The sequence below is a fragment of the Chiloscyllium plagiosum genome, unplaced genomic scaffold (assembly GCF_037043375.1).
Source record: "Chiloscyllium plagiosum isolate Xiang-an unplaced genomic scaffold, Cpla_swu_hap1 HiC_scaffold_48, whole genome shotgun sequence".
Classification (NCBI taxonomy): Eukaryota; Metazoa; Chordata; class Chondrichthyes; order Orectolobiformes; family Hemiscylliidae; genus Chiloscyllium; species Chiloscyllium plagiosum.
Window position 1 is genome coordinate 161,430 of NW_028270186.1, and position 26,668 is coordinate 188,097.

At 45.1% G+C, this 26,668-nt stretch overlaps 1 protein-coding gene and 1 non-coding gene across 4 annotated transcripts in view; both read right to left on the reverse strand.

Moving 5' to 3' along the window:
• kansl3 (KAT8 regulatory NSL complex subunit 3) overlaps nucleotides 1-23,292 on the reverse strand; it is an 80,755-nt gene extending 57,463 nt beyond the window's left edge. For 2 of the 3 annotated variants that reach the window (XM_087984174.1, XM_087984173.1), the window contains exons 1-6: nucleotides 22,941-23,290; nucleotides 20,665-20,835; nucleotides 10,987-11,077; nucleotides 5,917-6,102; nucleotides 3,267-3,398; nucleotides 1,635-1,751 (exon numbers count right to left, since the gene is read on the reverse strand). In XM_087984174.1, coding sequence (XP_087840300.1) covers nucleotides 1,635-1,751; nucleotides 3,267-3,398; nucleotides 5,917-6,102; nucleotides 10,987-11,077; nucleotides 20,665-20,835; nucleotides 22,941-23,155 — 912 coding nt within the window. In that variant the 5' untranslated portion in view covers nucleotides 23,156-23,290. Of the gene's footprint in view, nucleotides 1-1,634; nucleotides 1,752-3,266; nucleotides 3,399-5,916; nucleotides 6,103-10,986; nucleotides 11,078-20,664; nucleotides 20,836-22,940 lie in introns of all 3 variants that reach the window. The other variant, XM_087984175.1, reaches the window with a different exon arrangement.
• Nucleotides 23,293-26,586: 3,294 nt separating this feature from the next.
• trnas-uga (transfer RNA serine (anticodon UGA)) lies at nucleotides 26,587-26,668 on the reverse strand. Its single transcript has one exon. It is a non-coding gene; the product is annotated as a tRNA-Ser (tRNA).

Genomic DNA, 26,668 nt, shown 5'->3' on the forward strand with positions numbered 1-26,668 from the left:
TGTACAGTGGGGTTACGCAGCTATCAGATTTGGTGCTGTTTGAGGTATATTTAAATGATTTAGACTTGAATGTAAGAGGGTTGATCATACAAGTTTGCTGCTGATAATACGAAAATTGGTGCGTGATAAATATTGAGGGTTGCCTTAGATTACAAGAGGGTATCGATGGACTGGTCAGATGGGCTGATCAGTGGCAAAGATAAGTACATGAAAAGCAAAGGTTTGGAGTGATATGGACCAGCAGCAGACAGGTGGAACAAGTTGAGTTTGGGATTATGTTTGGCATGGACTGGTTGGACCGAGGGTCTGTTTCCGTGCTATACGACTCTGTGATTCTGTGAAATGGAACTCAATCAAGATAAGCATGAGGTGATGCCCTAGGGCAGGACAAACAAGGCAAGGGAATACATGATGAACGGCAGAACCTTGGGAATCACTGAGGATCAGATAGACCTTGATATGCATGCCCGTCAGGCCCTTAAGGTAGCAGGACAGGCAGACAAAGTGGATAAGAAGGCATATGAAGTACCTGCCTTTACTAATCTAGGCAAGAGCAGGGTAGATGATGTTCGAATTGTATAAATGTTGTGTTTGACCACAGCTAGAAAATTGTGCATAATCCACATCACACAAGTGACAGCACTGGAAAGGTTGCAAAGGCTATTTATCAAGATATTGGCTAGACAGCGTAGGCCATGAAAAGAGACTGAACAGACTTGAGCTGTTTTTCTTGGAGGAGAGGAACCCGAGGACGGACATAATTGAGATTTACAAAACTTTATGGGCATGGACGGGGTAGGCAGGAATAAACCTTTCCCCTTGGTGAAGGGCAAGAATTTAAGGTAAGGGGAATGAGGTTTGGAAGGGATGCAAGGAAATAAGTTTTCACCCAAAAGGTGGTGTGAATCCAGAACTCAACCCCTGATGTCCAGAAACAAACAGTAGGTCGTGAGGAGTGATTATCCAAAATCTTGTAAATTTCGCCAGAATTTACAAGATTAAGGGGTGATGTGATCAAATCCTTCAAGATATGAACAGGAGAAGTCAGCGTAGGTAAAGATAAGAATATCGACTGTTTGGGAATTGTAGAACAATAATGCACAATCTGAGAATTCAGACCAGAATATTGAGAAGTGATGTTAGGAAGCAGTTTCTTGTCCACAAATGGCAGTGGATGCAGGGTTAGTTGCTCATTTTAAATCTGAGTTAGATTTATTTTTGTTAAGTAAAGCTATTAAGGGATATTGGTCAAAGGTAGGTACTTGGAGTTAGACCATCAGCCGTAATCTTACTGAATGGTGGAACTGGCTCAAGTGGCTGAATGGTGTACTCTTGTCTTCATGTCCCCAAGGGCGGTAGATAGAAACGCTCATATAACATTTAAGAAATATTTAGTTGGAACACCCGCAAATGCCAAAGCATAGAAGGCTAAGGACCAAGTATTGGAAAATGGGATAACAATAATTAGGTCCTTGTTGCTGACTATGACACTAGGACTAATAATTTCTCAACTGAAATCTTGAGCAGGCTTCACTGGGAGGTAGAGGGAACAAGGCCGCAGAGAGGCTACCTCATGAATAAAGACAAGAAATTTCCTCACGCTGTGCTTATAATGAGGTCTGAGTGTAACAAACCTTTCCCAAACAGGACAGCTGAGATAACCAAAAACGGTTCCTGCGTGATGCAGATGTCATGTTGTTCATGGGTCCACTAGGAGTGACGAGCAGCAACGGAGAACCTGGGATCTTACTCTGCAGGTCAAAGCAACAGTATTAGAAAAGTTTTCCAACAGCAGTTATCAGAGCTGAACCCACCCACACGAAACCAGTGTACATGTAGTACAGCCAGGAACAACTGTGGTTATCATGAAACAGCTATTGACTTTGGTAGCTCCACTTCCATTCAGTGCGCACATTTGACAAGGCCTTGGAATTTTTGAAGTTAAATTAGACATTCTTGGGTCGAAAACCTCCCTAACAACAACTTTTTGAATTGTTAACTTGCAGTTTGTCACAGGCCTGAGCAAGAGACAGTTGAACTCAAACCTCCAGAAAGGCTACAGAGACAAGTCTCCCTCTTTCTCACCCTAATGGGGAAAAAAAAGCACAGGGTTTTAAAGGAACAATTTCAAACTTAAGTAAAGACCAAGGTCAAACTGACCAGCTACCAAATCGAGGATCTTATATCGTTCTGCAGTCAACAACGTCCATAACTATGCCATAAACCAAAACAACCACGAGAAAGTCACCTCATTCCACCCTTGCAGCTTGGAGTCTATCCATAGAATTTAGTGCTCTCTGCCTATCCCAGATGAGACCGAATGTCTTGGGTCAGCAAAGTAGCTCAGTGGTTAACACGGAGTTCGATTCCACACTTGGGCGACTGTCTGTGTGGAGTTTGCACATTCCCCCTGTGCCTGCATGGGTTTCCTCCAGGCGCTCCGGTTTCCTCCCACAGTCCAAGGATATACAGGTTAGGTGGATTGGCCATGGAATATGCAGAGTTACCACGATAGGTTGGGATTGAGTAGGCTGCCCTTTGGAAGATTGGTGCTGACTCGATGGGCCAAGTGCCCTGCTACCACACTGAAGGGAAGCTATGATTTTCTACCCATGATATTGCAGTAGAACCACCTCTCTTATTTGTGAATAAACATGTGTGTTTGGGTTTAAAGGGGCTATAGGTACGTTTGCATGCTAATATTTAACAATCCACAGTTCACAGCAGGTTCACTCAACTTAATTTCTGAGATAAAGGAGTTATTTTCTAAAGAATGGTGCTAAGAATGGCCAGCAGCTAATGAATCTCAGACAGATAGGAGGGTTAGGGAAAACATGGACAATCCTGAAGGGATTTGACAGGATGGATACCCAGAAGATGGTTCCTCTCATGGGGGTTACTTGAACTGGACGACTCAGCTTAAGAGGAAGACCTCTCCCTCTCAGATTTTCTTTCACTCAGTAGGTCATTACCCTGTTGAGTTCTCTTCCTGGAAAGCAGTGGAGTAAGGATCACTTAAATCATAAAAGCTTGAGTTTGATAGATTTTTTATCAACAAGGAAATCGAGGGTTATGTGGACAGTTAAGGAACAAAGTGGAGCTGAAATCAGCCCTGATTTAATTAAGTAACAGAACAGACGCGTGGATCAAATGGTCTACTCCTGTTCCTAAGTTTCATATTACGATGCAATTACAGCAGTAGAGGAAATACCAGCCTCAGGCCTTCCATGTAGTGAAGGATTTTCCACAGCCGATATGTAACTCACCGGTTTATTATGGGAAAGCACTCCTACTGCAGGATCCCACGGTCGCTTCAACAGTAGGGACAGGGCTTCCGCCCCAGCAGCTCCTGACTTAGTGGTGGAGGAAATGATCATTTTATCAATTAACGTTGGTACCTGAAAGGAAGCATATCAAACTTGGTGTCATTGCTCCTTTTATTTTAACCCACTGAGGTTCAGCTAAATCAACGATGCACTCCATTCAAGCCCACGCACACAATCCCCAAGGTGTGATGCCACGATGGCTCACAGTACTCCAAGCATGGTCAAACACTGGAGCGCAGGACACATTACTTTATATGGATTCTCATCCTCTTAACATGAAGGTCAACATTCTAGCAACTTTGCTGATTAATTTTTTAACCGATCATGTCACTTGAAAGATCAAGGCATCTGGATCTCAAGTCTCTTCCCACAGTTTCAAATTTCTCAACATTTAGCAAGTACCTTTTGCTGCTCACCTTGGCTACGTCTGCAAATATGATGATAAGTACAGCAAGTGAGTTTGAACTCTGTGGTCCTTTTTGTCTGATAGCCGCATATGGAACTTCAAAGTTTTGGTGAAAATCCACATTATTATAAATATACAAGAACTGAAATTGGATTTGATGAATCCAAGAATAATGATTTACTTATGGCTTTGAAACATATACTTACTTTTGGCACCTGAATTGTTGTATTTAGTAAGTTACTTTATTTGAAAGATGCAAAATATAGCAAGAAACAACGAGGGTGTTTGCTTGATTGGCTCATATAGCCAAATGCTTGAAGGATATAATGAGAGTATTGTTGGGCAATGTAGAAAGGAAATGGAATGCATGTTGTGATGCATCGAATTTTTGAAAAGGGTTGTAATGAAATGTTACAGACATTTTCCTCCATTTCTCTTGCAACCCTGAATGAATCTAAAGTCCCTAACATTTATATGTCCTGAGACAGCAGTTGCTTGTTCCAAGCATTTTCTGGTGAATTGTTATCGAGTCTGTTTTCTTTTCTGTGAAATGATATCTGGATTTCATAAGGAATTAATTATATTCTCTCCAGTATTCTCTTCGGCCCGACAAGTCCACACCGACCCTCTGAACAGTAACCCAACCAGACCCATTCCCCGACCCTATATTTACCACTGACTAATGCACCTAACACTATCGGCAATTTAGCATGGCCAATTTACCTGACCTGCAAATCCTTGTATTGTGGGAAGAAATGGGAGCACTCGGAGGAAACCCATGTAGACATGGGGAGAATTTGGACACTCAACACAAACAGTCGCCCAAGGCGGGAATCGAACCCGGGTCCCTGGCACTCTGAGGCAGCAGTGCTAACCACTGAGCCACCATGTCACCCCGAATCTGATGCTTTTAGTCTTGATGCTCTCTACATTAGCATAATAATTGAGTTAATTAAATGTAATCAAATTTAAGATTAAATTGACTTTCAAAAAAAAAGGAGCAGCATGGTGACTCAGTGGTGAGCACTGCTGCCTCACAGCACCAAGGACCCAGGTTCAATTCTAACCTCGGACGACTGTCTGTGTGGAGATTGCACACTTTGTCTGTGGGTTTCCTCCGGGTGCTCCAGTTTTCTCCCACAATCTAAAGGTGTGTAGGTTAGGTGAATTGGCCATGCTACAATTGCCTATAGTGTTCACAGATGAGAGAGTTAGGTACATTAGTCAGGGGAAATGTAGAGTAATAGGCTAGGGGAATGGGTTTCAGTGGGTTGCTCTTCGGGGAGTCGGTGTGGACTCATTGGGCTGAAGGGCCTGTCTCCACACTGTAGGGATTCTATGATTATACCTTTGTTTGAGCCAGAATACTGATCTTAAAATGGTCAGATGGTAAACAATTCGTGACCATTCATTTCTGCTATAAATAATGAAATTAGCTGAAAAGCTCAACTAAGTCTGTATTAATTGGATGCCACATACACCAACAAAAGGAGGTCTGAAATTCTGTCAGAAAGACACATTAAATTGGGTTTCAGCTTGAAAGCAGTAGTTCAGGTAGCAAAGGACATTGAAAGTGTAAAATCAAAGAGAGCTCTATCGGTATTGAGCAGTGCTTTCTCTGGCAGCACAGCACTGCCTCGCTGATGGGATAATACTCCCACTGTCAGGCTCAATCAAGGGTTCAAACCTCATTACCTTCAACTGTTTTCCAGCTGGGCTTTCAGTGTCAGCCATAGCTCAGTGGGAAGATCTCTCATTTTGCCATTGCAAGATTCTATGTTCATACCCGACTCCACAAACTTGATGCAAAATCTTGATGGATACTTTCCCCTGTCAGTACTGAGGGAATGCTGTACTGCTGCACATTCTATCTTACAGAAAAAGTGCACTACAGAGACCATGCTCATCATATCAGACACAATGATTTCTCACATTAGTGCAACAATAGCAGGGACACCCCATATTCATTTCTCGACAAACATCAATAATGCAAGATTACTAGGTCATCAGTATTTTGCTGTACACTGGAGCTTGCCACATGCTAATATGCTGCTGCATTATACTACAAGTAATTACAGTACTTAGCTTGAAAACTAAGGTGGTCTTAGGAAAAATGCTAGTCTATCTTTCACCAAGTACACGCAGTTGAGTTCTCCATGATTGTGCAGAATCTGTCATACCTACCTTGCATTTCAAGGTCTGAAGCACATCTAAGTATGCTGCCAGCATGGGCAGGCTCAGGGTTTCCACCAGCGTTGTGTGCAGCCATTGTGTCAACTTGGTGTCCCAGCTGACACAGGCAAGGGCCTGTCGAACACGTCGGGCACATTTATCCACTGCGATCCTCCGCAGCACTGGTTCATTACTGGCCTGAGGACAATAACCTTAGTTTCACTTTGAGATTCAACACAGCACAATTTCTCCAAGCACGACAAATCCCTGCATTCTGCATTATCCTTCCCTCCCAATTGGGGCCAGGATGAGACATTGCTCTTGTTGATTTTTAGTTCTAAAACTAAACAAGAACAAAAACAAGATGCCCTGCTTCCCACGTCCCTTTTGGCAAGCTCCCGCATCAGGAATGGAATTTAGCATTCCATCTGTGTGCCTACTAAAAAGACATACAAACATGTCAACAAGGAACAGGTACAGACCACTCAGCCCCTGAAGCCTGCGCAATCATTCAACAAGGTCATGACTGACCTGCTTACTCCACATTCTTGCCTATCCCCGGAACGGTGACTATCCCCTGCCTCACAGTGCCAGGGACCCAGGTTCAATTCCCACTTCGGGCAACGGTCTGTGTGGAGCTTGCACATTCTCCCCGTGCTCCGGTTTCCTCCCACAGTACAAAGATGTGCAGGTCAGATGAATTGGCCATTCTAAATTGCCCATAGTGTTAGGTGCAGGGTTACATGTAGGGGAATGGGTCTGGGTGGGTTGCTCTTCGGAGGGTCAGTGTGGACTTGGTGGGCCGAAGGGCCTGTTTCCACACTGCAGGGAATCTAATCTAATCAAAACTCTTCACTCCGTTGCTAATCAAGAATTTATCCACCTATGCCTTCAAAATATTCAAGGACTCTTACTTCTGCCAACATTTCAGGAAGAGGACTCCATAGACTCATTATCTCTATGGCAAACAGATGCTCAACATCTGTTTAAATGGGCGACCCCTTATTTTTAAACAATCATCTCTGGTTTGAGATTCTCCGACAGCAGAAACATCCTCTCCACATTCATCCAGTTAAGATCTCTCAGGATCTTTTATGTTTCCATCAAGCTGTCTTGTATTCTTCTAAACTCCAGCAGATACAAGCCTAGTGTGACCAACCTCTCCCCAAAATACAATCCGTCTATTCTAGATGTTGGTCAAGTAAACTTTCTCTGAACTGCTTCCAATGCATTTGTGTCCTTCTTTACACTGTGCACAGTACTTCAGATGTCATCTTGTGAATGCCCTGTATGACTGAAGCATAAACTCCCTATTTTCGCCTTTGCAAAATCTCGCAATAAATGATGATTTTATTAGTCTTACCGATTACTTTGCTGGACCTGAACACTAACCTTCAGCAATTCAAGCATGAGGTTCTCTGTGCACCTAGATTTAGAGAAGTCATGGAACAGAAGTCTTGGAAAGTCAGGAGCATGGTGGGTCAGTGATGAGCACTGCTGCTTTACAGCGCAAGGGACCTGGGATCGATTACACCCTTGGTCAACTGCCTGTATGGAGTTTACACATTCCACACGGGTTTCCTCCAGGTGATCTGGTTTTCTTCCCAAAGTCCAGATTAGGTGGACTGGCCATGCTAAATAGAGTCATAGAGACATACAACATGGAAGCAGACTCTTCGGTCTAACTCATCTTTGCCGACCAGATATCCTAGACACACCTAGTCCCATTTGCCAGTGTTTGGCTCATATCCCTCTAAACCCTTCCTATTCATATATCTATCCAGGTGCTTTTTAAAACACTGTAACTGCACCAGCTTCCACCACTTCCTCCGGCAGTTCATTCCATTCACTCACCAAACTCTGCAAGAAAAAGTTGCCCCTCAATACCCTTGTCCTCCCACCTAAAACCTATACCCTCTACCCTCTAGTTTTTGACTCCCTTACTCTAGAGAAAAGACCTTGTCTATTCACCCGACCCATGCCCCTCATAATTTTAAAAACCTCTAAGGTCACACCTCAGCCTCCGATATGCCAGAGAAAAAGATTCCACCCTATTCAGCCTCAGAGCAGATGCCATGGAGGCGGAGAAATTGGGAATGAAGGATAGCGTTTTTACAGGAGGTGGGGTAGTCCAGGTAGCTGTGGGAGTCAGCGAGTTTAAAGTCGATGTCAGTGTTGAGTTGGTCGCTGGAAATAGAGATGGAGAGGTCCAGGAAGGGGAAAGAGGTGGTCCCAGGATGACCAATTTCACCGTAGAACGTCCCAAACGGCCTCCTTCTTCAAAGACCACAATTTCCCCTCTCATGTAGTCGATGATGCCCTCCAGTGCATCTCCTCCACTTCCCGCACCTCTGCCTTCGAACCCCACTCCTTCAATCACAACAAGGAGACAAACCACCCCCACTACCCAGTCCTCACCTTCCACTCAACCAACCTCTGGATGCATCACGTCACCCTCCACCATTTTCACCACCTACAAACAGATCCCACCACCAGGGATATATTTCTCCTCCTACCCCGATCTGCGTTTTAGAGAAACCATTCCCTCCACGACTCCCTTGTTAGTTCCATGCCCCCGACCAACCCACCCTCCCTTCCTGGCAGTTTCACCTGCCACAAGTAGTGAAAAACCTGTACCCACACCTCCCCCCCTCACCTCCGTCCAAAGCCCCAAAGGATCCTTCCACATCCGACAGAGATTTCCCTGTACTTCCAAACACATCAACTGCTATGTCCGTTGCTCTTGATGTGGTCTCCTCTACATTTGGGAGACAGTACACCAACTTGCGGAACATTTCAGAGAACAGTGGGCGGCACGGTGGCACAGTGGTTAGCACTGCTGCCTCGTAACGCCAGAGACCCAGGTTCAATTCCCGCCTCAGGCGACTGACTGTGTGGAGTTTGCACGTTCTCCCAGTGTCTGCGTGGGTTTCCTCCGGGTGCTCCGGTTTCCTCCCACAGTCCAAAGATGTGCAAGTCAGGTGAATTGGCCATGCTAAATTGCCCGTAGTGTTAGGTAAAGGGGTAAATGTAGGGGTATGGGTGGGTTACGCTTCGGCGGGTCGGTGTGGACTTGTTGGGCCGAAGGGCCTGTTTCCACACTGTAAGTAATCTAATCTAATCTAAAAAAAAAACAGCTCTGGGACACATGCACTAAACAACCCCACTGCCTTGTGGCAGAACACTTAAACTCTCCCCGCCCACTCCACTAAGGACATGCAAATCCTGGGCCTTCACCACCACCAAACTCTAGCCACCTGACACCTGGAGGAAGAACGCTTCATCTTCTGCCTTGGGACTCTCCAACCACATGGAATCAGTGTAGATTACACAAGTTTCTTCACTTCCCCTCCCCCCACCTTATATCAGATGCAACCTTCCAACTGGACACTGCCCTCTTGAACTGTCCATCTTCGTTCCCACCTGTCCGTTCCACCCTGCTCTCCGACCTATCACCTTCAGTCCTACCTTCATCGACATATCGCAATCCCAGCTACCTTCTCCCCAGCCCCAGCCCCCCTCCCATTTATCTCTCAGCTCCCTTAGGCCACCCTCTCATTCTTGATGTAGAGCTTATGCTCAAAACTCTCCTGTTCCTCAGATGCTGCTGCACTGGCTGTGCTTTTCCAGCACCATACTTTGGATTCGTGACAGTTATTTCCAGAATGTAACTTGCATCCTCTGCAGAGAAAACCAATGCAAAAGACCTGTTCAACTTCAGACTCATTTTCGTGAGGACCAAAGCTCAGTTTGTTAACTCTTTCTTTCCAAACTACAGATTGGATGTCCTCTCTTCACGTGCCCAAAAGCAGAGAAGATCTAAAAATTTAATGTATTTTGAAAGCAGACCGCAACAAACTTGGAGACACACCAAATTTGAGGCCTTTGGAAAAGATCTTGGCTTTTCGGTCTTACCAGGCTATTTACAAATCAGAAAACTGGAAAAGAAATATAAGCTCAAAAAAATGGCAAAGAGATGAGAAACAAGGCCAAAATTAGAATATGAGAGAAAACAAGCTAGAAATATAAAGTCAAATAGTAAATGTTTCTAGCTGGTTTTCTCTCATATTCTAATTTTTTTCTTCCTTTTTCATCTTTTTGACATTCTTTGCTCAGTTAACATTTCTTCCCATCTTCAGAGATGTGACACATCTTTGCATATTTACTTGATTTCCCTTTAAGTTTGATACTTTATTTAAATATTTTAGTTAACTACAAATGGTGGATCTGTCCCTTGGAACTTTTCTTCCTTGCTGCAAAGTATCCATTTTGCATATTATGAATATCCCTAAATGCTTGGCCATCTCTCAAGTAACCTTACCCTTAAACTGGATTTGCCTTCATAATTGCCCTTGAGCTTAAAATACTAGTCTTGCACCAACTACTCTCTTCCTCAAATTGAATGTAAAACTCAATCATATTTTGTTCACAGTTACCTTAGGATGCCTTCAGGACAAGGTCTCACTGAATTTCAGGTTTAGAAATTACTGATTTCTGTATAGAGACACAATGTGCTGTTCGCAGAAGTGATCCTGAAAATAATCTGTGCGGTCCTCTTGCTCCCTTCTGGTTTTTCCACTCCACGCCCAAGTTAAAATCCCCCTTGATTATCACAGCACCTTTCTGACAAGCTCCCATTGTTTCTTTCTTCATACTCTGTTCTACCATATGACTATGGTTAGAGACCTGGACACCATTCACATCTTGGTGCGATTATTTTTCATCTATATCCAAGTCTTTTCCATACTGAGGTTTCATAATTAGATCATTCCCCCTCTATTCAACTAATAGCAGGAAATTAACAGAGCTACCTTTAACACCTCAAGTCCTCTGGGCAACCCCACATTAAGGGGCACTGATTGCAACATCAGACAGTTTTCTCAATGGTCAGATTCTATTGTGAGTCTGCTGACAGTGAGCCCAGTTGCACCATTCTCCAGGGTTCAATCAACCTCACCCCTCACCTCATCATCCAATGAACAGCTTCCATCTATGGTGGTGGTAATAGGAGGTGACAGATGGTGGCAGTCAGGGCAGGACAGGCCAAACTCTGACCAAGCTAAGAAACCATGTGCTACTCACCCCCTCATTCGCCAGTCTTGCCAACCGATCTGAATACAATGCTTTCACGACCTTGTTGAACAATTTGTTCTGAGTTGCAGTCCATCCCAACCTGGAGAGTAGACACAGGATAAATGGACCTGACACACAGGGACAACAAAGACTGCGGAGGACCATTAACATCATGACAGAAATCACCCAATCAGTTGAACATGGAAAGAAGAACACCTTTGAGCTTCTTCCACCAGCTCAGATTTCAGGGGAGGGGGGAGAAGGGAGAAAACACAAGTCTGAGGAAATCGAAGAGACACAACCAGTTACACTACCAACCAGTGAATGTGGCACTCACTCTCCAAGCAGGTGCAATGGCAACAGAGAAACTGTGAGAAAAAAATCAAGTTCTCAGAGCGAACTTAGTGTGAGGAAGTGCAATTGTGAGAGTCAGAGGGACCTCACAGATGTAGGTCAAAAGACAATTGATATAATCCCAGCTAATATTAATACAGGTCAAATCAGATCTCAGAGTGAGACCTAACTTGATAGATCATATGGTTAATTTTGAAGTTTTTAACAATATTAGCTCATGACTAAACATACTTATTCAAGACTGTCAATGTTTTTTAACAGAAGTACACAAATTTGTTGTATGAAAGGGAAGAAAAAACAAAGTTACATGCAAGCCTAAGACAGTTCAGAAAGATTTTAAATGTTTCCCCCTTTTCCCCAATAGTATACTTAACAGGTACTCAACCCAGTGAAATGTCAATCCTACCTTTAGAGCAGACTGAGAGGGGACCCAATAGAGGTGTATAAGATTATGAGGGACACGGACATGGTGGAGAGGGAGCGGCTGTTCCTCTTATTTGAAGGGTTAATAATAAGAAGGGGACATTATCTCAAGCTGATAATTTCAATTTCAAGGGGATTTGAAGAAATTTTTTTTCACCCCGATTGTAGGGGTTATCTAGAACGTACCACCTGGGGCATACTTGAGGGAGAAAACCTCAACTTTTAAAAAGCTACTTGGATGACTACTTGAAAGGTCATAAAGGTCTCACCATAACTAGGAGAGCTAAGAGAGGGCATGAAAAATCTTTGGCGGATAGGATCAAGGATAACCCCAAGGCATTTTATGCGTATGTGAGAAACATGAGAATGACGAGAACGAGGGTAGGTCCAATCAAGGACAGTAGTGGGAGACTGTGTATTGAGTCGGAAGAGATAAGTGAGGTCTTGAATGAGTACTTTTCTTCAGTATTTACAAACAAGAGGGACCGTATTGTTGAAGAGGAGAATGTGAAATGGACTGGTAAGCTAGAGGAGATACTTGTTAGGAAGGAAGATGTGTTGGACATTTTGAATAATATGAGGGTAGACAAGTCCCCCGGGCCTGACGGGATATATCCTAGGATTATGTGGGAAGCAAGAGAGGAAATTGCAGAGCCACTGGCAATGATTTTTTCGTCTTCACTGTCAACAGGGGTGGTACCAGGGGACTGGAGAGTGGCGAATGTTGTGCCCCTGTTCAAAAAAGGGAATAGGGATAACCCCGGGAATTACAGGCCAGTTAGTCTTACTTCGGTGGTAGGCAAAGTAATGGAAAGGGTACTGAGGGATAGGATTTATGAGTATCTGGAAAGACACTGCTTGATTAGGGACAGCCAGCACGGATTTGTGAAGGGTAGGTCTTGCCTTACAAGTCTTATTGAATTCTTTGAGGAGGTGACCAAGCATGTGGATGAGGGTAGAGCAGTGGATGTAGTATACATTGATTTTAGTAAGGCATTTGATAAGGTTCCCCATGGTAGGCTTATGCGGAAAGTCAGGAGGCATGGGATAGAGGGAAATTTGGCCAGTTGGATAGAAAACTGGCTAACCGGTCAAAGTCAGAGAGTGGTGGTAGATGGTAAATATTCAGCCTGGAACCCAGTTACAAGTGGAGTTCCGCAGGGATCAGTTCTGGGTCCTCTGCTGTTTGTAAATTTTATTAATGACTTGGAAGAGGGATCGAAGGGTGGGTCAGTAAATTTGCGAAGATTGGTGGAGTTGTGGATAGTGAGGAGGGCTGTTGTCAGCTGCAAAGGGACTTAGATATGATGCAGAGCTGGGCTGAGGAGTGGCAGATGGAGTTCAACCCTGCCAAGTGTGAGGTTGTCCATTTTGGAAGGACAAATAAGAATGCGGAATACAGGGTTAACGGTAGGGTTCTTAGTAAGGTGGAGGAGCAGAGGGATCTTGGGGTCTATGTTCATAGATCTTTGAAAGTTGCCACTCAGGTGGATAGAGCTTGTAAGAAGGCCTATGGTGTATTAGCGTTCATTAGCAGAGGGATTGAATTCAAGAGTCGTGAAGTGATGTTACAGCTGTACAGGACTTTGGTTAGGCCACATTTGGAGTACTGTGTGCAGTTCTGGTCGCCTCACTTGAGGAAAGATGTGGAAGCTTTGGAGAGGGTGCAGAGAAGATTTACCAGGATGTTGCCTGGAATGGAGAACAGGTCGTATGAGGATAGGTTGAGAGTGCTAGGCCTTTTCTCATTGGAACGGAGAAGGATGAGGGGTGACTTGATAGAGGTGTATAAGATGATCAGGGGAATAGATAGAGTAGACAATCAGAAATTTTTTCCCCGGGTACAATAGAGTGTTACAAGGGGACATAAATTTTAAGGTGAAGGGTGGAAGGTATAGGGGGGATGTCAGGGGTAGGTTCTTTACCCAGAGAGTGGTGGGGGCATGGAATGCGCTGCCTGTGGGAGTGGCAGAGTCAGAATCATTGGCAAACTTTAAGTGGCAATTGGATAGGTACATGGATGGGTGCTTAAGCTAGGACAAATGTTCGGCACAACATCGTGGGCCGAAAGGCCTGTTCTGTGCTGTATTGTTCTATGTTCTATGTTCTAACATTCAAGGGCATGAGTGCTTGAAATGTAGATGTAGAGCAGCTTTTGTAGATGTATACTCGTTGGGCCAAATGATCTCTTCTGTACTGTAAGACACTGTGATTCTATCATAACTCTTTAAATTTCTTATTCAGCTGACTCTTGCCAGTTGAGATTCCCTTGATAGTTATCTGGATTCTTTCTTGGTTTTCATAGTCAACCGATTTCTATCCAGTGCCAATAGCCGAAATCATTTTTCAGTTCTGTCAGCTTGAAACCTTGGACACAAACACTCAGTTGGAGACGTCACAAACTAATCTGTCCTTCTGCACTACGAAACCTGATTGTTTCAAACTGAATTCAAACCACACCTGGCTCTGGTCTGTTGTTGTAGACCAGAATAAACTCCATCAAAATTTATTCAGATAGAACATAGAACATCACAGTGCAGTACAGACCCTTCAGCCCTCAATGTTGCACTGACTGTGAAACCAATCTGAAGCCCGTCTAACCTACACTATTCCATTTTCATCCATGTCTTTCCAAAGACCATTTAAATGCCCTTAATGTTGGCGAGTCTACTACTGTTGCAGGCATTCGATTCCACGCCCCCTACTACTCTGAGTAAAGAAACTATCTCTGACATTTGTCCTGTATCTATCACCCCTCAATTTAAAGCTATGTCCCTCATGCTAGCTATCATCATCCGAGGAAAAAGGCTGTCATTGGCCACCCTATCTAACCCCCTGATTATCTTGCATGTCTCAATTAAGTCACCTCTCAACCTTCTTCTCTCGAACAAAAACAGCCTCAGGTCCCTCAGCCTTTCCTCGTAAGACCAGGCAACATCCTTGTAAACCTCCTATGAATCCGCTCCAAAGCTTCCACATCCTTCCTAGATTGCAGTGACCAGAAGTGGACGCAATACCCCAAGTGCGGCCACACCAGAGATTTGTACAGCTGCAGCATGATCCCATGGCTCTGAAACTCAATCTCTCCACCAACAAAAGCTAACACTTGTTGCAATGCTGGTGCCACAGCCACGGTTGGTATTGCTTATGGCTGAAGCTGTTGCCCCTCGACAGATGGATCTCACGTCACCAAGGACAATGACCCTGGTTGCCGTACCCCTTTCGGCAACCACCAACACAGCAGCCGCCTTCTGTCCCCACAGTGGTCATCAAACGGTAAAGCACTACTGTCCACAGAAAGCGACCAGCATTGCCACTGTGGCTGAGTGCATCCTGGAGTGGTGGCCATTACCAAAGCAGGCAGGGCCCTGCGGTTTTGGCTATTATGACGAGGAAGACCAACTCGGCAGCCAACTACAACATGGAGGCCTGCAGCCCCGGCCCAGCTACTCCGTGAGGTCACCGCCCAGTAAAAACCTGTTGCGCATGCCGGGGGCCCCACTTCCCTGCAAACAGCTAAGGAGCAGGAGGTGAGGAGAGTTCGGCACAGAAAAGATCTGGAGTCAGGAGGCAGTCTCCGAAAAGAGCGACGGTATCAGCCAAAGTATTGCGTCAAAGCCCTAAGGCTTCAAAAACTCTCAAAAGGTTGATGTCCAAGTCGAGGAAAAGCACTGGGCAGCAGCCACCACAACCAGGCCCGCTGTAAAGCAGCAACTTGAGACGAGAAGGTGGAGCCAACGGCCCACGGACAGAGATAGGTTCCTCTCAGAACCTCTTAAAACATTTCCACAAAAGAAGCTAACAGGCCTTAAAAGGATGTAGTTATTTTAAAAGTTTTGTTGTTACTGCGTGGTGACAGAATTTACTAAGCATTTACCGAGAAAACTTTTTTTGTTGTGTTAAAACTACACGGCCACTAAATAAAATAAAACTGCTGTTCCTTAAAAGTAAAATACAAGCTAACACACCGAATGCCTTCTTAACAACCCAATCAACCAGGGTGGCAACTTTCAGGGATCTATGTACATTCAAAGTTTGTGCAAAGATTTGTAGCTCGGGTGCTCGTTGTTGTGGTTCTGTTCGCCGAGCTGGAAGTTTTTGTTGCAAATGTTTCGTCCCCTGGCTAGGCGACATCATCAGTGCTTGGGAGCCTCCTGCGAAGCGCTTCTTTGATGTTTCCTCCGGTGTTTATAGTGGTCTGTCCCTGCCGCTTCTGGTTGTCAGTTTCAGCTGTCCGCTGTAGTGGTTGGTATATTGGGTCCAGGTCGATGTGTTTGTTGATGGAGTTTGTGGATGAATGCCATGCCTCTAGGAATTCCCTGGCTGTTCTCTGTCTAGCTTGCCCTATGATAGTAGTGTTGTCCCAGTCGAATTCATGTTGCTTGTTGTCTGCGTGTGTGGCTACTAAGGATAGCTGGTCGTGTCGTTTCGTGGCTAGTTGATGTTCATGTATGCGGATTGTTAGCTGTCTTCCTGTTTGTCCTATATAGTGTTTTGTGCAGTCCTTGCATGGTATTTTGTACACTACATTAGTTTTGCTCATGTTGGGTATCGGGTCCTTCGTTCTGGTGAGTTGTTGTCTGAGCGTGGCCGTTGGTTTGTGTGCCGTTGTGAGTCCTAGGGGTCGCAGTAGTCTGGCTGTCAGTTCTGAGATGCTCCTGATGTATGGTAGTGTGGCTAGTCCTTTTGGTTGTGGTATGTCCTCGTTCCGTGGTCTTTCTCTTAGGCATCTGTTGATGAAGTTGCGCGGGTATCCGTTTTTGGCGAATACCTTGTATAGGTGTTCCTCTTCTTCTTTTTGCAGTTCTGGTGTACTGCAGTGTGTTGTGGCCCTTTTGAATAGTTTCCTGATGCAGCTTCGTTTGTGTGTGTTGGGGTGGTTACTTTCATAGTTTAGGACTTGGTCTGTGTGTGTGGCTTTCCTGTATACCCTTGTAGTGAATTCTCCGTTCGGTGTTCTCTGTACCATCACGTCTAGGAATGGGAGTTGGCTATCCTTTTCTTCTTCTCTCGTGAATCGGATTCCTGTGAGTGTGGCGTTGATGATCTGGTGTGTTTTTTCTATTTCCGTGTTTTTAATGATTACAAACGTGTCATCGACATATCTGACCCAGAGTTTGGGTTGAATTTGTGGTAGGACTGTTTGTTCTAACCTTTGCATAACTGCCTCTGCTATGAGTCCCAACACACACAAACGAAGCTGCATCAGGACACTATTCAAAAGGGCCACAACACACTGCAGTACACCAGAACTGCAAAAAGAAGAAGAACACCTATACAAGGTATTCGCCAAAAACGGATACCCGCGCAACTTCATCAACAGATGCCTAAGAGAAAGACCACGGAACGAGGACATACCACAACCAAAAGGACTAGCCACACTACCATACATCAGGAGCATCTCAGAACTGACAGCCAGACTACTGCGACCCCTAGGACTCATAACGGCACACAAACCAACGGCCACGCTCAGACAACAACTCACCAGAACGAAGGACCCGATACCCAACATGAGCAAAACTAATGTAGTGTACAAAATACCATGCAAGGACTGCACAAAACACTATATAGGACAAACAGGAAGACAGCTAACAATCCGCATACATGAACATCAACTAGCCACGAAACGACACGACCAGCTATCCTTAGTAGCCACACACGCAGACAACAAGCAACATGAATTCGACTGGGACAACACTACTATCATAGGGCAAGCCAGACAGAGAACAGCCAGGGAATTCCTAGAGGCATGGCATTCATCCACAAACTCCATCAACAAACACATCGACCTGGACCCAATATACCAACCGCTACAGCGGACAGCTGAAACTGACAACCGGAAGCGGCAGGGACAGACCACTATAAACACCGGAGGAAACATCAAAGAAGCGCTTCGCAGGAGGCTCCCAAGCACTGATGATGTCGCCTAGCCAGGGGACGAAACGTTTGCAACAAAAACTTCCAGCTCGGCGAACAGAACCACAACATCTATGTACATGGACGCCTAGATCTCTCTGAGCATCTACACTACCAAGAATCTTTCATTAGCCCAGTACACTTTATTCCTGTTGCTCCTTCCAAAGTGAATCACCTCACACTTTTCCATTTGCCACCTATCAGCCCAGCTCTGCACCTTATTGATGTCCGTCTGTAACCTGCAACATTCTTCAGCACTATCCACAACTCCACCAACCTTAGTGTCAACTGCAAATTTACTAACCCATCCTTCTATGCCCTCATCCAGGTCATTTATAAAAATGACAAACAGCAGTGGCCCCAAAACAGATCCTTGCCACACACCACTAATAATGAACTCCAAAATGAACATTTCCCATCAATCACCACCCTCTGTCTTGTTTCAGCGAGGCGATGTCTGATCTAAACGGCTAAAATCACCCTCAATCCCATGGCCTCCGTATTTTGTACGATAGCCTACTGTGGAGAATCTTATCAAACGCCTTACTGAAATTCATTTACCTGTACACCACATCACAACCGCTTTACCCTCATCCACCTGCTTGATCACCATCTCAAAGAACTCAGTAAGATTTGTGAGGCATGACCTACCCTTCACAAAACCATGTTGGTTATCCTTAATCAATTTATTCCTCTCTAGATGATTATAAATTCTATCTCTCATGACCTTTTCCAAAACCTAACCCACAACCGAAGTGAGGCTCATTGGTCTATAATTTCCACGGTTGTCTCTACTCCCCTTCTCAAACAAGGGAGCAACATTTGCTATTCTCCAGTCTTCTGGCACTATTCCTGTCGACGATGATAAAGATCAAAGCCAAAGGCTCTGCAATCTTCTCCCTGGCTTCCCAGAGAATCCGAGGATAGATCCCATCCAGTCCAGGGGACTTCTCTATTTTCACACTGGCCAGAATTGCTAACACCTCCTCCTTGCTATCGTCAATCTTGTCTTGTCTAGTAGACTGTATCTCAGTATTCTTCTCGACAACATTGTCTTTTTCTAGTGTGAATACGGACGAAAAATATTCATTTAGTGCTTCCCCTAACCTCCTGGACTCCACACACAACTTCCCACTACTCTCCTTGAGTGGCACTAATCTTGCTCTAGTCATTCTTTTATTCCTGACACACCGATAGAAAGCTTTCGGGTTTTCCTTCATCCTACCTGCCTATAAGTTCTCATGTCCCCTCCTGGCTCTTCTTAGCTCTCTCGAGGTCTTTCCTGGCTAAACTGTAACTCTCAAGTACCCTGAGCCTTCACGTCTCATTCTAACATGAACCTTCTTCCTCCTCTTGACAAGAGATTCAACTTCTTCAGTAAACCACGTCTCCCTCACTCAACAACATCGTCCCTGTCTGACAGGTACATACTTACCAAGGACCCACAGTAGCTGTTCCTTGAATAAGCTCCATATTTCAATTGTGCCCATCCCCTGCAGTTTCCTTTCCCATCCCATGCATGTTAAATCTTGCCTAATCACATCATAATTGCCTTTCCCTCCGTAGGCCCAGTGGTTAGCACTGCTGCCTCACAGCGCCTGTAGACCCGGGTTCAATTCCCGACTCAGGCGACTGACTGTGTGGAGTTTGCACATTCTTCCCGTGTCTGCGTGGGTTTCCTCCGGGTGCTCCGGTTTCCTCCCACAGTCCAAAGATGTGCGGGTTAGGTGAATTGGCCATGCTAAATTGCCCGTAGTGTTAGGTTAAAGGGGTGGATGTAGGGGTATGGGTGGGTTGCGCTTCGGCGGGTCGGTGTGGACTTGTTGGGCCGAAGGGCCTGTTTCCACACTGTAAATAATCTAATCTAATCTAATCTAATCTAATAACTCTTGCCCTGTAATATATAGCTATTCTTTTCCATGGCTAAGATAAACATAACCGATCTGTGGTCGCTATTGCCAAAGTGCTTACCTACCTCCAAATCTAACACCTGGCCAGGTACCCAGTACCAAATCCAATGTGGTCTCACCCCTTGTTGGCTTGTCTACATACCGTATCAGGAAAGCATCCTGCATGCATTGGACAAAACTGGCTCATCTAAAGTATTCGAACTACAGTATTTCCAGTCAATATTTGGAAAGTTAAAGGCCCCCATAACAACTACCCTGTTACTCTCACTCCTATCCACAATTATCCTTTCCTCTACATCTCTGGAACTATTTGGAGGCCTATGGAAAACTCCCAATAGGGAGACCTCTGCTTTCCTGTTTCTAACCTCAGCCCACACAACATCAAAGTCCCAAGTACCAACCCATAGCCTAGTCCCTAAGTTTTTTTATTTTAAAGGGAAGTGCCAGGTGCTGTATTCCAGATGGAAATTGATCAAACTGTCAGATTTTAAGCAAAATTCACTTTATTCATACACTATAATTAAAATACAACAAAAGAAAGAAGAAGTTGCAACAACTGAACTCTCCAGGAAGAATCCATCCCTCTCCATGTCTACAGTCTGAGATTAAACCAGCCTACTTGCAGATTTGACCCAAAGCTGAGCTTCTGACCGCACACTGATGCCATTGCTGAAATGAGCCATTTCCACCTCCATTATTTAACACAATGTCATCTGGCTGTACACCTACTGCAGAACTTCTCATCACCCATACTTCTCAATAAAACTCGCTTGGCTGCTCTCCCACATTTTACCCAATGATCACATGAGGCTATTTGACTTCAAAGTTCATCACCGACGTCTTCACTCACACCAAACTCGAGACCCCTTTCAACCAAGTATCACTGATCTGCAAACAGTTCAAACTTGTGCTGAAACAGAGATGCAATGTGCTAATTGGAAACATAGAAAGATGTGGGTTCCCCACACTTGTGTGGGTACATTTATTGCAACAAGAACTTATTATCCATAACTTTCCATCCCCAGATAATGGCCCCTCTCAGGAGCTATCCAGATTACATGTGGACACAGTAGAAGATAGTCACCTGTTGATGTGATCCTCCCAGTCATCAGGTGGCAAAGGGGCATCTGTGTCTGTCCTTGCAAAGATGACATGACGCTCACATTCGTTCATCACACTCCGAGCCTTCTGGTTATCATACAGGGGGGTTGGTGTTGGAATTACTGTCTCCACATCAACAGTCACGTCACAATCACTGCAAAATACAGAACCCCATCATTACACCTAAAGGTGGAAACCTAAAGATTCTGGAACTAGTGTGGAGGGGGGGTGTTGTTTTTGTCGACTCTCTATTACTTCTCCTAAGTCACAATGAATTAGATGGTTTTCACAGAACATAAACAGGTGATTTTGGTAATGAGGCTTGGATGAGTGTTAACGCACCATCTCTCACCTCTCAGCTTACTCAATTGGCTTGAAATCCTTTATCTCCCTCATGTTTATCAGCCTACCCAAAATTATATCTGCACTATTCATGTTGACCAGTCCTTGCAGGACTTTGAACAAAGCACTCCTCGTTACAAAGGGACAGATAAAAAAGTTGAGTTGACACGAAAGATCTGCTGACCCTGTTTGAAGATCAGGTTCAAAGGGCTAATTAGTGCCACATATAAAGTGGTTTTTGGGTGAGGTCGCAAATTGTTATTTTCAGTGCTGGTGCCTGATGCAAATATGCTGCAGCCACTGCCCATCTTTGCAACACATGCCAGTGTTTTCTGTGTAAAGGTTGACATTTACGTGTTTCATCTCATACTTGCAGAGCTTCAGGTGTCCTACTGGTCATCTGCCTACTTTGCCATTCAGAAAATCATGTGCCATGCATGAGATCACAAAATTACCTGTGCTGGATGACTGCCAACATACTGGAGAGGTTGGCCTTTGAGAAAACGGCCACATTTGTTTTTGTGTCCTTTCCACAAGTGACTGGAATGTGGCACAAATACTAAAGTGAAATTAGTTCAGATTCTTTTCTCAATAGCTGTAATTGGTCATTGTTTCACAGCCATACCACAAGTTGCTGAGAACACAGGCACCACAAATATCTATGCTGATCGTACAAGTCAGCTTCATGTTATGTCACAGACATTTTGTGTATGAGCCAACTGTGGTAGCTGTGATCCCAAATCCGATATCAGTTTCCATATCAAGAGACGTGTTCTGTGACATTGAAAATCTACGGTTGCAGAATTTGCTCACTACTTACAGAGGTACATTCTTTACCGTGATCATGAACGGAGATGTGGCACCCTATCCCATAACCACGGTTTTACTAATGCTTAATAGTTGCAGGCATAAGAGAGCCATAAGTCTCTGCAGCGGAGTTTCTGTTAGAGTGACTGGCACAGCATTATCAGCATTGAGAAGTTCCCTGATCAACACGTACTTTTGCTTCACCTTCAATTTCAGTCTGGGTAGATGGTAGAGCTTGCTATCTGACTGATAATGCAGATAAACTCCTCCCATGTCTACAGGGAAAGTTATTTTTAACCCCATTCCAGGGTCCTATAGAAGTGAAAATATCTTGGTCAGGTTGAGTTTTAGTTCCAAGCCAGGATGAAACACAGCTTTGAGCGAAACATTCCCTTGACCTATGAAGTGGTAGGGATTGTTGCTTTGGAAGGTGCCATCGAAAAAATTTTGATGAATTTCTGCAGTGCACCTTGTCGATGGTGCACACTGCTACTGCTGAGCATTAGTGGTGGAGGGAGTGGACAGTGAAAGCGACGGTTGGGGATGTCAGCAAGCTGTTCACAGTACTTTGTATTTGGTGGTGTCAAGGTTTTCGAGTACTCCTAACTTTTGCCATTTGGATGGTGGACAGCCTTTGGGGAGTCAGGAGGTGAGTTACATACTCACGACAGCATTCCTCTGACCTGCTCTCGTAGCTACAATACTTGCATAGTTGGTCCACTTGAGTTTCTGGTCAATGCTAACTCCGATGTTGATAACGGGGGAATCAATGATCAGAACACTATTGAATATCAAAGGGTGATGGTTAGATTGTTTCTTATTGAAGGTGGTCATTGCCTGGCACTTATAAAGACAAAAAGGGAAACATATCTTTCGGTCCAACTCCAACCAGACAATCTGATCTAATCCCATTTGACGACATTTGGTCCCTATCCCGCTGAATCTTTCCTATTCATAAACCCATCCAATTTCTATGCGAAGAATGTTAAGGTTCGGGAATTGGACTGGAGTCATCCTGCCAGGAAGGGTGAACGTTGGGACCAAACCCCGACACCGGGGACAGTTGTATCCCCCCGAGATACCCCGCCCAGGCGTGACACGGCCCTTCACCTGCTGCTGTCCTGCTGCCTCCGCGGGGTCACGAAGAGAAGCCGTGCCGGCCTGGAGCTGCTGGCCTCGGGGTGTGCGCTCCACGGCTTAGCGTAGCTGTGATCCAGGAAAACCAGGTCGAGCTCCCGCTCATGGGCCGACAGCTGCAGCAGGAGCGAGGCGCCCATTCTCCGGGCCGAGCTCTGCAGGTCCCGCTCGCTGCCCCGACAACACATGGAGGCGGCGACTGCAACCGAAGGTCCGGGGCTGCTCCTGGATCCTCAGCCGGCTCCAGGACCAACAGCCCGCCTCTGTGTCGCCCGCTGCCAAAATCGCAGCAACTCGAGCCCGCGGCTCACGGCCTATTGCCCTACCTCCATCGACAGCGCCACCCACTGTATGGCCTCCAAATACAGCGGCGCCTGCGGCCGACCCAGATATCGCCGGTATTTGGGCCTCTATCGACAGCGCCACCCACTGTATGGCCTCCAAATACAGCGGCGCCTGCGGCCGACCCAGATATCGCCGGTATTTGGGCCTCTATCGACAGCGCCACCCACTGTATGGCCTCCAAATACAGCGGCGCCTGCGGCCGACCCAGATATCGCCGGTATTTGGGCCTCTATCGACAGCGCCACCCATTGCCCGGCCATATCAATTCACCTTGCGTTTCCTGATTTGAATTTTGTTTCGGCTGGAAGTGTCTTTATTCTGGACAGCAATACCCAGGAAAGAAATCAATTGGCTAGTTCGATGATTAACTCAAAACATTCAGAATGGCTTTGTTTACGGGCACAATCAGTTATGACTATACAAAGGGTAAAGCACAGAAGGGGGCTGTTTGACCCATACCCTACCTCTTGCAGTAGCCTGTAGATACTTTTATTAGATACTTTCCTGATGAAGGGCTTTTGCCCGAAACGTCGATTTCGAAGCTCCTTGGATGCTGCCTGAACTGCTGTGCTCTTCCACCCTCCTGCCTATCCACCGGCATCTGCAGTTCTTTTGTCTTTGATTGCTTCCTGGGGCAATTACGACTTGGATGCGAAAGCTGGTGTCATTGAAAAGAAGCACAAGCCAATTCAGTCAAAGGCCAATAGAACAAACAAATGATGGTAGCACATTAAGAACTAGGCCAGGACAGCTCTGCTTTAAATGTTATTTGATGGTGACACATTACCTCTTCTCATAACTCTTAGTGAAAACCTTGTTTCAATGTTCCCTTTTGTTGCTCCAGTTAGAATCATCAGAGCCATGCCTCTTATTATGTATTATTATTCTTACTACATGGGTAAATCCACCTCCCCCCCCCCCCCCCCCAAACTTAAACCAGCAACACAAGATTTATCCTGTGCAGTAATTGTGTGAAAATTCAAGAGGCCAAGAATTATCCGAAAGGTCACGACTTAAAGTAAAAATGAACAACTTTATTTCTTAAAGTATTAGAGAATAATTAACTGACAACTATTTATAGAATCATAGAGATGTACAACATGGAAACAGACCTTTCGGTCCAACCTGTCCATACCGACCAGATATCCCAACCCAATATAGTCCCACATGCCAGCACCAGGCCCATATCTCTCCAAACCCCTCCTATTCATATACCCATCCAAATGCCTCTTAAATGTTGCAATTGTACCAACCTCCACATCCTCTGGCAGCTCATTCCATACACATACCACCCTCTGCATGAAAAAGTTGCCCCTTAGGTCTCTTTTATATCTTTCCCCTCTCACCCTAAACCTATGCCCTCTAGTTCTGGACTCCCGACCTCAGGGAAAAGACTTTGTCTATTTACCCTATCCATGCCCCTCATAATTTTGTAAACCTCTATAAAGGTCACCCCTCAGCCTCCATCGCTCCAGGGAAAACAGCCCCAACCTGTTCAGCCTCTCCCTGTAGCTCAAATCATCCAGTTTGAAACTTTATTGCTGGAACAGCACAGCAGGTCAGGCAGCATCCAGGGAACAGGAGATTCGACGTTTCGGGCACAGGCCCTTCTCCAGCATCTGCAGACCTCACTTTCTCCTCAAATCATCCAGCCCTGGCAATATCCTTGTAAATCTTTTCTGAACCCTTTTACAACTCCTTGCTCTTTTACCTTCTTCTACAATACTAATCTGATAAACCCCACCCCCCATTAAGATTTACCAGAAGTTCAAATTTCAAAATCAGCCAGCTGTCAAATCTTCTCTTTATATCTTCCTCTGAATTTTCTTCTATTTAGGAATTTCAGTTTCACAGGTCACTGAACAATAAAGATACCTTTAAGAGAGCTATTCTCCAGGCAGTCGACAGATGTCATTGGCTTGGCAGTTCTCCCTCAACTGTTCAATTTTTCCTGGTCTTATACCCCCAAAGCATCAGATTGTGTCATTGGCTTTTAATATTGTCAAACTTGATTGGAGTTTGGTATTTTTTTGAGGCATAATTTAAACTGGTTAGATTAATTTGAATTTGATTTTTGTCTCCAGGCAACCAGCTATACTAGCTGCTGGACCAAAAAATTACATTGTATATTGTTCAGAACACTTGGTGCTGTCAGGTAGTTCTGCTCGCTTTTGACTTCCTTAAAGGTACAGTACACCCACATCTTCATACCATTGTGAATAAAAATACTTTCCTCTGATTTTTTTTAAGATTAGATTTCCTACAGTGTAGAAATGGGCCATTTGGCCCAACAAGTGCACACTGATCCTCCAAAGAGTAACCCACCCACATCCATTTCTCTCTGACTAATGCACCGAATGCTATGGACAATTTAGCATGGCCATTTCTTTGCAGTCAAGAGTTCTGTATTACACCTGGTTACCCGATATATTTGGTTTAAAACATCAGATTTGAAATAAATATAACCGAATAAGGGGAATAACGTGGTTGTGTTCGCCGAGCTGGGAATTTGTGTTGCAGACGTTTCGTCCCGTCTAGTTGACACCCTCAGTGCTTGGGAGCCTCCTGTGAAGCGCTTCTGTGATGTTTCCTCCACCATTTATAATGATTTGTACCTGCCGCTTCCGGTTGTCAGTTCCAGCTGTCCGCTACAGCGGCCGGTATTTTTTTTTCTAAACCCCACACTACCGCCTAACTGCGGTAGTGCTTATTTTTTCCCCAGCACCCATTTGTGTGTGTGCAGATGGGAGACACAGTGAGAGGTTTATTTTTTTTCTCTCTCCTTTTTTTTAAACAAATAGAATTGGAGAGAGATCACCTGGTTATACCTTTTTTTAAATTTAACCCCCACACTACCGCCTAACCACAGTAGTGCTTATTTTTTCCCCAGCACCCATGGTGTGTGTGTGCAGGTGTGAGACACAGTGAAAGACACGAGGTGCACGAATCTTTATTCAATTTCCACCACCAGCAAGAAAGGAAAACACCCAAGCGGCCAGTGACAAGCAGTGTCCTTCACATCAAAGGGCAATGCTGTGTGATCAAACAGTGAAGGGGAGGGCAGGGATTAAATCAAAATAGAGTTGGAGGGGGAAATAATGCACTCCACTCCCTGCGGCGCCCACCTCTCCCTGAACAACTCCAGGGTGTTGGTAGACACCGTGTGCTCCTTCTCCAAGGACACTCGGGCTCTAATGTAACCGCAGAAAAGGGGCAGGCAGTCGGCCCTCACTACCCCCTCCACGAAGAAATTAATGGCTTTTAACGGGTACAACGCTGTGAGCAGGAGTGGAACCTGCGTGGGGAAACCCCGTTGGATTTCAAATCCATCGCCTTAACCACTCGGCCATCACAGC